Below are 12,717 nucleotides of genomic sequence, written 5' to 3' on the forward strand. Positions count from 1 at the left end.
TGGAGAAGGTAATGCAAATTTTCGTAGTTTGCCTCTAGGCTCCGAATTTATATCTTTATGTAACTCGCCTAAGACTAAAAAATTAAATGTGGAACATTAAGTTAACCGATATATTTTATAGCGTATATCAAATCATAATAATATTTCAAAATATGTATACTTGCATAATGATATGCACAAAAGCATCTTAAGTAATGGGCCATCCGTTCAAGTTCGTTCACCGTAGTTGTCCGGTTGGTTCTTTGCTTTTATATTTTTTTCTTGAATGAGCTCAAAGTAACCTTTTAGTAATCAACCACTGCAGGTAAACAGTGACGCTACATCGGATTCGAGCTTATTTGTGAACAAAAATACGTTATTCAATGCAACGGCATTGACATTAACTTTTGATTAATATAGTGGCTGCGGTGGGGGGATGGCAACTTATGAGGTAATTTAAATACTATAAAATACTACTAACTGCGATCTTGGCATGGCGACATAGTTTACTTTTACATACGAGTGTTGTAGTGAAGAGAGTATTTATGAGCGTGATAAGATAATGTAATCAAACACCGATCGGAGTTTCACAAAGACATTGTTTTGGAGAACGTAAGGAACTGACAGACAGTGCCGTTTCTGATACCAGCGAAGATGGACCACGATACAGTGTCGGAGTTGGAGAAAATAAACAAATCGGAACAATCCAATCAAAATGTGACTATCGCGAGCAAGGAGGACTTCCAGGCCCGAAGACATTCACCATTTTGGAGACAGGTGTGTTTTATGTATGTACCTTACCTTGTACCTATAATTTCCTTTTTATATAAAAGTAATAGGATTGCTAAAATCTTAAATATATTTATTACAAGTGGGATTCGTGGCATAACCAAGTGGGATTTAAACTTTATAACAGTTTGTTTTTACATATTTGTTTTAAATAATAAATGCATATGTAGACATTTAAGCTCTATAAGACGGAGCTGTATAATAGTCGTTTTATATGGGTTTTCTTGAACATGGCGTCAGCTTAATAATAAAGTTTATTATGATTTATGACTTACGATTTTAGGCATAGAAAGGTCATGCAACATTCCATTATATTTTAACTTATTATTTTAAATATTATAACCTCAAGTGGGGAAGGTGCTTTATCAATAAATTATGTCAACTTAATATAATCATACTTCTTAATGTTATCTTATTAACGTCATCTCATAGGTACATGTAGAAAATATTTTTATGATTTTAAATAATTATAGTTTAATATATAAAAACCACGCTAAAATCGCACAAGGAAATCGTTAATTCTGATTCCTGACGAATGGGATTCAATTCTGATCCTGATTTAATTCTGATACTGATGAATGGGATAAATTATTTAAATCGTGTATTGTCATCGGTTCTTGATAATTGTTCAAAATTATAAATTAATCGGACAGTTCAAAGTGGGTAAAAATTGAGTTCAGAGATTCCGATACGCGTTTATTAGCTTGGCCTGTATGTATTACAGGCCAAGCTAATAAACGCGTGGTAAAAATAATCCTTAAATGTTAATGGATAATTTATGATAATATATTCGATGCAGTGTTAATTTACCCATTATTTATTTATAATCAAATTATACCACATTAGTGTTATATTTTCCAAATTTAATTTATTTTATCTTTACTCTTTTGATAATTAATGGGCAGTAGTCATTAAAAATTTTGATTTCATTTATTTAAATCAACAGGTACAGAATTAGCACTTGAATTGTCTTTAACAAGCGGAAACTATTTTTGAAAAAAACTACTTAAGGGAAATGATAGACGCATTTTGTCTGGCCTTCAAAAACAAGTTTTGGATTTATCTTTATTTGGCTAACCGATAAAAAAAACTGTTTGCAACTAAATAAGTTACATTTTTGGTTTTTCTAACGAAGACGATGGATAGTAGCAAGAATTTTTATTTTATAAAAATAGCGAATGATGTCAAATTATAGGAATCTTAAAGTTCATTTTGTCTATTTCACTTCTACGTAATTTAAAAAAATATATTTTAATTATACATACGATCAGGTTTACTTATTTTTTTATTAGATTAATTATAATTGATTCCTTATTATATAGTGTATTAAATTTTATAGCAATAAATGAATACGATTTTGGCTGTTCATCTATATATATAAAAGCGAAAAGATACTCACGTTCAAAACGTATTAATCAAGGTTTTGACTAAACTGCTGAAGCTACAATCATGAAATTTGAAACATAGCTTCATTTTATAAGGTAGATGCGCACTAAGAACGGATTTTTTGATATTCCACCGTTAAGGGGGTTAAATGGGGGTTGAAAGTTAGTATGAAAGTCCGTCAGTTTTAAAGCAAACTGGATGAAAATTGGTATTTAGCTTTCTGATTTAAAGTAATAAGAATCTAATCTAAGGGTTTTTCCAAAATCAACCCTAAAGGTGGTTAAATAGGGGTTGACAGCTTTTTTTTAATTTTTCCATTTTGGATGCCAACACTATGAAAGTTAGCCATTGCTTTACTGGTTAGATATAATAGAACTTTAGTTCTACCGTTTTTGGAAAATCAACCCTTATGTGGGTAAAATAAGGGTTTTAAGTTTGTATGGAATTCTCCCAGTTTTGATGTAAACTCTATGAAAATCGGTATTTGGGTTTTCGATTAAAAATAATTAAATACCTGTTTCACCATTTTTGGAAAATCAACCCTTAAGTTGGTAAAATAAGGGTAGACAGCTTAATTAAAAATTTGCCAATTTGAAAGCCAGCACTACAAAAGTTAGCGATTGTTCTACTGGTAAGATATAGTAGAACTTTAATTGTACCGTTTTTGGAAAATCAACCCTTATGTAGGTTAAATAAGGGTTGTAAGTTTGTATGAAAGTCCTCCAGTTTTGATGTAAACTGTATGAAAATCGTTATTTGGGTTTTCGATAGAAAATTATTAAACACCTATTTCATTGTTTTTGGAAAATCAACCCTTAAGTTGGTAAAATAGGGTTGACAGCTTATTTTAAAATTTGCCAATTTGAAAGCCAGCACTACGAAAGTTAGTCACTGCTTTACTGATTAGATATAGTGGAACTTTAATTCTACCGTTTTTGGAAAATCAACCCTTATATGGGTTCAATAAGGGTTGTAAGTTTGTATGAAAGTCCCCCAGTTTTGATGTAAACTATATGAAAATCGGTATTTGGGTTTTCGATAGAAAATAATTAAATAGCTATTTCACCATTTTTGGAAAATCAACCCTTAAGTTGGTAAAATAAGGGTAGACAGCTTAATTTAAAATTTGCCAATTTGAAAGCCAGCACTACGAAAGTTAGCCATTGCTCTACTGGTAAAATATAGTAGAACTTTAACTGTACCGTTTTTGGAAAATCAACCCTTATGTGATAAGGGTTGTAAGTTTGTATGAAAGCCCTCCAGTTTTAATGTAAACTGTATGAAAATCGTCATTTGGTTTTTCGATAGAAAATAATTAAACACCTATTTCATTGTTTTTGGAAAATCAACCCTTAAGTTGGTAAAATATGGTTGACAGCTTATTTTAAAATTTGCCAATTTGAAAGCCAGCACTACGAAAGTTGGTCATTGCTTTACTGATTAGATATAGTGGAACTTTGATTCTACCGTTTTTGGAAAATCCACCCTTATATGGGTTCAATAAGGGTTGTAAGTTTGTATGAAAGTCCCCCAGTTTTGATGTAAACTATATGAAAATCGGTATTTGGGTTTTCGATAGAAAATAATTAAATAGCTATTTCACCATTTTTGGAAAATCAACCCTTAAGTTGGTAAAATAAGGGTAGACAGCTTAATTTAAAATTTGCCAATTTGAAAGCCAGCACTACGAAAGTTAGCCATTGCTCTACTGGTAAAATATAGTAGAACTTTAACTGTACCGTTTTTGGAAAATCAACCCTTATGTAGGTTAAATAAGGGTTGTAAGTTTGTATGAAAGCCCTCCAGTTTTAATGTAAACTGTATGAAAATCGTCATTTGGTTTTTCGATAGAAAATAATTAAACACCTATTTCATTGTTTTTGGAAAATCAACCCTTAAGTTGGTAAAATATGGTTGACAGCTTATTTTAAAATTTGCCAATTTGAAAGCCAGCACTACGAAAGTTGGTCATTGCTTTACTGATTAGATATAGTGGAACTTTGATTCTACCGTTTTTGGAAAATCCACCCTTATATGGGTTCAATAAGGGTTGTAAGTTTGTATGAAAGTCCCCCAGTTTTGATTTTAACTGCATGAAAATCGGTATTTGGGTTTTCGATAGAAAATAATTAAACACCTATTTCATCATTTTTGGAAAATCAACCCCTAAGTTCGATTAATAGGGAATATAAATTTATTTTAAAATCCGTTAATTTGGAAACAAGGATTGTAAAAACAGCATTTAGTTTTCTGGTTCAAAATAATAGAGCTTCTTTAACACCGTTTATGGAAAATCTACCCTCAAGAAGGTAAAATAGGGGTGGAAACTTCGTTTAGAAGTCCGCGGCTTTTAAGCAAAGTCTATGAAAATTGTTATTTGGCTTTCTGATTCAAAATACTAGGACACCTATTTCACAGTTTTTGGAAAATCAACCCTTAAGGTTGTTTAATAGGGGATTGAATTTTATTTTAAAATCCGTTTATTTGGAAACAAGGACTGTAAAAATAGGATTTAGCTTTCTGGTACGGAATAATAGATCTTCTTTAACAACGTTTATGGAAAATCTACCCTTAAGAGGATAAAATAGGGGTAGAAACATCGTTTAGAAGTCAGCAGATTTTAAAGCAAAGTCTATGAAAATTGGTATTTTGCTATCTGATTGTAAATAATATATCACTTATTTTTCCATTTTTTTTAAATCAACCCTTAAGGTCGTTAAATAGGGGTTGGAACTTTATTTTATAATCTGTTAATTTGGAAGCAACCACTATGAAAAATTATCATTAGACTCAATAAAGCATCTGTATCACTGTTTTTTTTAGATTTAAGGGTTGATCTACGGCTATAAAAGGGTGTATGCATTATGCCTTTCTGTTTACACATCTGTTTCAGCATTTTTAGCAACTCAACAATCAACCCCATTATTGTATTATTAGTAAACAAATTTTCTTTAAAAACCGTTATTGAAGTTACTTCCTTTGGCGTGTCTGAAAAAAGAACATAGAAGAAAAAAGCAGAGAAGTTTAGTGTAGGGCGAAATTCCACGGGCCGACGTAACATATATTTTTAACATGGGAATGTATTGCGCGTGCTGAAGTGCAGAACAGCGGTTTTTTAAGGTTCCGTACCTAAAGGATAAAAACGGAACCCTATTACTAAGACTTCGCTGTCCGTCCGTCTGTCCGTGTGTCACAGGGCTCTATCTCTGGAACTGTAATAGATAAACATTTGAAATTCTTTCAGAGGATGCATAACTGTGGCCGCTATAACAACAAATAATAAAAATAAAAAAAAGTTAAAAACAAAAAGGGGTCCCCATACAACACAAACTGCTATTCGATATTTTTCCAACTAAATTTTGAACCGTTAAAGGTAGACAGTTCAAATTTTCACAATGTGTGTACTTTAATGGCTGCTACAATATTAAATACTAGAAATTAAAAAAAAATTAAAATTTTGGTTGTACGGAACCCTCCAGGTGCGGGTTTGACTTGCACTTGCCCAATTATTAGTAACGCGCAGACCTGCGGGCCACAAGGGAAAGTCGCGGGCCACACACCACCCGTGGGTGTCGGGTTTGCCGACGGTTGGTGTTGAATATTATCTTTCAGAAATTTGCTGATAAAGTATCTATTGATGCATATGTACATAGGAATGTTTTTGAAATTTTACTAAGGAGGTAAAAGAAGTGTTATATGTATGTATACGGGAATCTTTTAGGTTCGAAGTTAGAAACGTGAAATTTCAGATAACGTCTATTCAGACAAATACACGACATCTTTAAAGGGGTGCAAATTTCATATATGATAATGTGTAAGTTTATTCAATTTAGCCTACATTTTGGTATACTGATTAGGTACATCGCAACTACTTTGAACACACTGCGTGCCAACATTTTGTCCTGCCGTGGGGTATGGTTGTGGTTTGTATGCGTGGATTAGTGATGGTGATGTGGTAGATACATAGATTTTGGATTAAAATTTTGGGCTAGAACAGGGCTACAGTATCCCCTGCATGTCGTACGAGACTAAAGTGAGACTTCTGGAGTTGCGGGCGGCAAGAATGGGAGCTCTAACCGCCCAGCCAGAGACCCTGGAAAGAACCGCTGTATGTAAGGCCTCATATAACACGGACGGTTCCTATGGAATAGTGTAAATAATAAATATTGTATCCTACATGAAACTAATATTTTAAAGAAAGTTTCATTACAGTCCACTAATTAGAGTTTTAGTGTATGTTTCTGAAGAAAGCTTGACCAATTTAGGTACACAGTGAGGAAAAAAGCCTTTATTAATTAAATATTAATGCTTCTTTATCGTTAAAATTGTTAGGTACAAAATTACGATTACAGGTATTTGTATGTCATATAATATTGTTTTACGCGGGCGAAGCCGCGGGTTCTGCTAGTAGCATATAATAATGTATTAGTAGGTACGTAACATATGAACAGCAATAAACAATATGAACATATAAATCTTTTCCCGATTAAAGGTTATTAATTACCACAAGTAAACCACATGTTACTATTGATTTAAACATTTATAATGTACAGTATAATTTATAGCATGATAAGTTCTTACACGTGCTCTTAAGATGCATAAATGAAAACAAATATTACGATAATAGATTGTTTGTTGATACTTTCACTCTAATTATAAATCAAGTTCCTTTGTTGATTAGTTAGATTTTATATAATTAAAAGAAAAAATAAAATTTAAAATATTATTATAATGTATGTTACGTATGATCATGCGTATAGTACCTAATTATTATTTGTGGATTATTTAATTTTTTAACTTTTTTATATACCATAATCAATAAATTTATCAATTATTTACTAATAACGTGTCTGATATGAAAAACGTTCTTAGTGTTATATCTAATAATATAATAAGAAATTTGCTAGACTCTATTTTTAAGATGTTCTCCGCCTTAGTAAGGCGGAGATCATCTTAGTCATCAGGTGTTGCAATGCATCTGTAATCGGGTTCCGATATAGTCCTGTTAAATATGGACTAACTAATTAGCATTAGATGTCCATGGACGGCAGTGACCACTTACCATCAGGTGGACTGGATGTTCGGTGGTACTTCGACCTGTTCGTAACAAAACTCTGTTCGTGCGATGTCTTCACCGGTAGGAATTATAAAGCCTACGTTTTATGTGTTTGTATTTGTTTTAATACTTATATTATTTTTTGCAGGCCTTCGTAGCCTTCGGGTCGTTTATGTTGTCGTGCAGTGCTGGAGCCACGGCAGGCTTTTCTGCTAAACTTATTCCTCAATTGCAACATGATATGGGGAAACATAAATATTCCACTGAAATGGTATCGTGGGTAGGTATGTGTTTTTTTTAATTACATATTTTTTATTAAATAATTATAGGATTATAATTATAATGGACTAGGTCGTTCCAAATTCGTAATGAGGCGGTTTTATTTGTCATATACAAATACTTTTATTTCTTTTGCAGCGGCCATGGCATCGTTGGCACTTTTCTTCGGTAACATGATATCAGGATATCTGATGGAACGACTTGGAAGAAGAGCGTCACAGATCTTACTGTCTATTTTCTATATCGGCGGATGGACTACTATAGCATTCGCTGGCAACATTTATTTCATTTTGCTCGGAAGATTCATTACGGGATTTTGTCAAGGATGGCTCGGCCCTCTCGGACCAGTTTTTGTAGGAGAAATCAGTTCTCCTGCTTACAGAGGACTGTTCCTAGCTGGATTATCGTTGAGTATAGCTATTGGAGTATTTATGTCACATTTGTTTGGAACGTTCGTCCACTGGAGCCACGCATCGCTATTATGTGGAATGTTCCCTTTAATAGGATGCATTGTACTTTATTATGCCCCAGAATCTCCATCGTGGCTGGCATCGAAGAACCAAATCGATAAATGTATTGAATCTTTTAATTGGTATAGAGGAACCAGTCCCGCTATGAAGACTGAGCTAGATAAGATGTTGGTTGACTTAAGCAAAAAGAAAGTCACGAAAGGCAAAATCGAAACCTTGTCGGCCAATATTAAAAAACCGGAATTTTGGAAGCCACTTTGTATAATGATGATATTCTTTGTGATAACCCAACTATCAGGAATAAACGTAATTTGTGCATACACTACAGACATAATGGAAGAATTGATGGGAAACAAAAAGTACGTTGATGCTGTTATGCTCGGAACAGACATATTGCGGTGTATAGCTTTAGTTATTGCTTGTATCTTACTAAGAAAAATAGGGCGGCGACCTTTGGCGATTTTCAGTGGATCTCTTACCTCTATATCATTGATTATTCTGGCTATATATTTGTATCTTGTCAAGGAGCATATGATAAAGCACTTATCACCAGTAATATCATTAGGCCTGATGGGATTCTACATTGCAGTATCCAATTTGGGTATAGCTCCTCTTCCTTGGAACATGGTAGGTGAGGTGTTTGCAACGGAAACGAAAGGGTTGGCTTCAGGAATAAGTGTGATGATGACCTCTATTGCTTTCTTTGGGACTGTGAAGACAGCTCCTGCAATGTTTGAAAGTATAGGGTTCCACGGCACCTATCTGTTTTATGGATTATCAACGTTGTTAGGAACAATATTTTTGTACTTCTGCTTACCAGAAACGAGAGGTAAGACACTGCTGCAAATTGAAGAACATTTTCGAAAACCGGAGAAGGAGAGGAATACACAAGCAAATGAGACTCTTTTGACAGATTGCAAGGTGCATATACCAGCGTGATGTAGATACGAAAGTAATTTTCTTTAATTTTCGGTCTAAAATTTCATAGGTAATTGTAGAGAGATTGTGTATAATCATGAATGGAAATATTTTATAACAGTTATGCAAAATATTTCAAAATGTGATATTTTTATACAATTTAAGATTCTATTGTAATTAGATTGTTTTGCAATGTCTTTAGAAAGCATAGAAGTAACGATACGTCATTGAGATTGTGATAATACTATGTGATTTGTCTTTAATTAATTTAATAGCAATACTTAATATGAAGTTGATGAAACAATTTACGCTAATCTTACAAATTATACCTTGAAATAACAAGTATTACAACAGAAAAAATAACCTGGACGACGTGATAAGATAACAGATATGGGATTATGTGAATGATTTCAGTGTGGAGTTCTTGTCTAGAACTCAAATTCATCGTTATAGAAATAACCCGAGTTGATGAAGCATAAACTTATACAGGACAATTTGCTGCAGTAGTTAGTTATGATACAAAAACAGATACGTCATTGAGATTGTGATAATACTATGTGATTTGTCTTTAATTAATTTAATAGCAATACTTAATATGAAGTTGATGAAACAATTTACGCTAATCTTACAAATTATACCTTGAAATAACAAGTATTACAACAGAAAAAATAACCTGGACGACGTGATAAGATAACAGATATGGGATTATGTGAATGATTTCAGTGTGGAGTTCTTGTCTAGAACTCAAATTCATCGTTATAGAAATAACCCGAGTTGATGAAGCATAAACTTATACAGGACAATTTGCTGCAGTAGTTAGTTATGATACAAAAACATTTCCTGTTTTAATGTAAGTAGTTAACAAAGCACGTGTTCTTTGAAGTGGAACAAAAGGCGAGGGTCTTGTTGATGCTCTCTGATATGATTTAGAGGTCTATTTCACAGTCCGTTAGAACCGGACAAGTGGCACGCGTCTCCGCCGATATTAAGAACATCTTCCTGTTGTGACACGTGGTTTAGCGGCGCTTGCACTCGAGAATTCGCCGACATCTGCGAAGGGTTTTTCTGAAGTTCCCACGTTGGTACGCGACTAGTTTTTGCCGGAACAAAAAGCGACCAGGAAAACATCTGGGGAGTGGATTGGATGTTATTTTCGGAGACAACATGTTTATGAAGTGAAGTGTGAGGAAGTTGTAAAGTGCAACCCCGTGTTCAGAGCTTAGCACACTTGAAGACAGTAATAAATAATAACATATTTTTATTATATATGTAACCGAATTTGATCTACTACTTACAATGCTACTAACATTTAAAGTCGTTTTAATTTTTTACTCTAATAGTGATGTACTAAACTTATTCCAAATGTTTTTGTGTTCTCAATAACGGGTACTTACCTTTTATTCCAAAACTCGCTTCTTGCATATTATTGCGTATTAGTATTATAAGACTATTTAAATAAAGGAGGCCAATCCGACCTGCATATGTTTAAAATAAAGAGCATGTCAATAAATTACCTTACCTTTATTTTCATGTTAATTGAACCTTTACCTTTAAAAACTTTTGTACTCTTGCATATGATATCATCCGCGGAAGTTTTGTTCAAATGGAACGAATGATTAATAATTTAGTAGAAGACACGTGGCTGAACGGAAACTGTACACGTGCTATCAATTAGAATTGGAATACATAAAAAACTTGACTGGAATATTGTTATGGTTCACCCCTAGTGGGAGGAACCCGAACAATACCTCTAAACAAAATTATAAGTTTATAGAATTATATTCTTTTAGCGTGTGTGTTACTTATTCGAATTACATACCCTGTGTCTTACTAATAAAAATAGTTTAAATTGTGTTTTTGATTGTATTTGTATTTTTATTTATTATTGATTTTTACTGAAATGTATCTCGACATTGTCCGTTTTCTACAATATTTTTATTAGTTGGGAAATAATACGAGAGTGAATTTTAACAACACTTAGGTACATCGAAAATCAACACCATATAACACTAGTAAATTTCGTTTGGTAAGTTTTTCAGAAAAGGGTACCGCGAAAATAATTTTAAATGTTTATTTTTTTAGGTATACATGATATGCCATGATACGATACTATAAATACCAATCTTTTGTATTTTTTTATTTTGTGTTAATCTTATTTCTTGCGCGTTTACACATTCATACGCACATAAAAAAAAAACGCTTTATAAACTCACAGCCCCACACTAGGATTCCCTGTGTCGTGGGTGCCATGGACACACACAAAGACGAATACACAAACACCCAGACCCAGAACAGATATCTAAATTCATCATTTAGATATCAGTCTGGCCGGGGATCGAACCCGGGACCCTCTGCGCGTCAGACCGGTATGGTGACCGCTCCGCCACGCGGGTCGTCAAAACATACATACCTATTTTTATTTTTTTAATAAATACACCAAAGAAGTATAATTTCTTACGTGCGTACATAAAGACACACATTTTAATATTAATTTAAACATAAGATAACACTATGTATCGTATGTGGATTTCTTTTTCGCTTTGTACATGATCTTTGGTCTCTGATATGTTGCTAATAGATGATGTAATTAAGATAATATAAGTTCGCACAGTTTAATGGAATCTTCCCAATTTAGTGATAATGATATTATTGTGTAATATTTATATATATTGCAGTATTATCACCATTCTAGAGCTTAGGTTTGAAGGGAATCGGTATATGTGTACGTACACTGATTGTACGTACTTGATACTACATTATACGTATAATGATTAACATAATGCACAAAATACACCATGTATAAGTATAATTCTTAGAATTTCAATCGTCAATCTTATTGACCCTTTGCTGTGCACGGGTCTATTATCAGATTGAGAGGGTTTTGGTCATATTGCACTATCCTGGTCGAGCGCGAATTGGTAATCGCAGACATGGTTCTTTATTACATAAATCTTTTAGAAAGAAGATATATTTTTTAAAGAACGCTTGCGTGCATGTTTTCTTACGATGTTTTTCTTCAAAAATCAGAGGTACATATCTGGGACTCGAACCTCGGTCATTCCGATTGAGAGGCGGAGATTCAGGCCTATCACTAGTATTGCAGTATTATGACAGATCTTGCAAGCCTAGTTTTAAAGGGGACCTAAGTATACTTAGGTATAGCGACAAACATAATGCGGCAAATGTACGTTCATATACGTTCGACTTGGCTCATCAACTACCGAAACTTGTAGGAGATGCTGTTTTAAATTTGAATAGACCATGATGTAACGTAATAGGAAATCTCAAAAAAGACTTTAATTTCTTACTATAGTGTATAATTTATTAATTTATCTTACTTTAAATTATTATAAAATTACGCCTGCTTAAGCGTGAATCTTTTCAATGATGTTTTTATAAGATTGAAGTAATAAATGAGTAGAAGTGAGAAATAACCACCTACATTTAGAACAGGGGGGTTACTACCATCTCTTGAAACAATATTATTTTAATAATACATTGAAATTTCGTACCACGATCTCGTTAAAGTAAGTTTGTTTTTATAACATTACAATAAGCAGTTTTGTATTATATCGGTCGAAATTATTTATTCTTTTTTTGCATGAAAATTTAACTTTTTAAGCAAATTATGATAATTTCAGTTGGTTTTATACAATGGATAAGCGAAAAATGAATAAGGGTTTAAGTTTGTTCAACTGCGTATGACACAATATTTTACTGTTTTAAGGAGGTCGTGGTACGAAACAAAATAATGTTGATGCAATATTGAAATAAAAGTTTCTTGAACTATGATGGTTTTTAAAATATGGCCCCTCCTAGGCCTCTAATTGAAGCCGATCA

General features: G+C 33.1%; 1 protein-coding gene across 3 annotated transcripts; it reads left to right on the forward strand.

The window, feature by feature from the left end:
- Positions 1–275: 275 nt before the first annotated feature.
- On the forward strand, positions 276–9,111 carry LOC140751603 (facilitated trehalose transporter Tret1). Of its 3 annotated transcripts, none has more exons than XM_073085568.1 (3): positions 276–756; positions 7,359–7,494; positions 7,628–9,111. In XM_073085568.1, the coding sequence occupies exons 1-3, from the start codon at positions 634–636 to the stop codon at positions 8,896–8,898; spliced, it is 1,530 nt and encodes a 509-aa protein (XP_072941669.1). In that variant the 5' UTR covers positions 276–633; the 3' UTR covers positions 8,899–9,111. The 3 variants fall into 3 exon arrangements, with proteins under 3 accessions (XP_072941669.1, XP_072941672.1, XP_072941671.1); XM_073085571.1 differs by having other exon boundaries at positions 545–767; XM_073085570.1 differs by lacking the exon at positions 276–756 and having other exon boundaries at positions 7,353–7,490.
- The last annotated feature ends 3,606 nt before the right edge of the window (positions 9,112–12,717 follow it).

The sequence above is a fragment of the Epargyreus clarus genome, unplaced genomic scaffold, assembly GCF_041222505.1.
Source record: "Epargyreus clarus isolate Ecla_fem2 unplaced genomic scaffold, WU_Ecla_fem_2.2 ptg000023l, whole genome shotgun sequence".
NCBI classification, from domain to species: domain Eukaryota; kingdom Metazoa; phylum Arthropoda; class Insecta; order Lepidoptera; family Hesperiidae; genus Epargyreus; species Epargyreus clarus.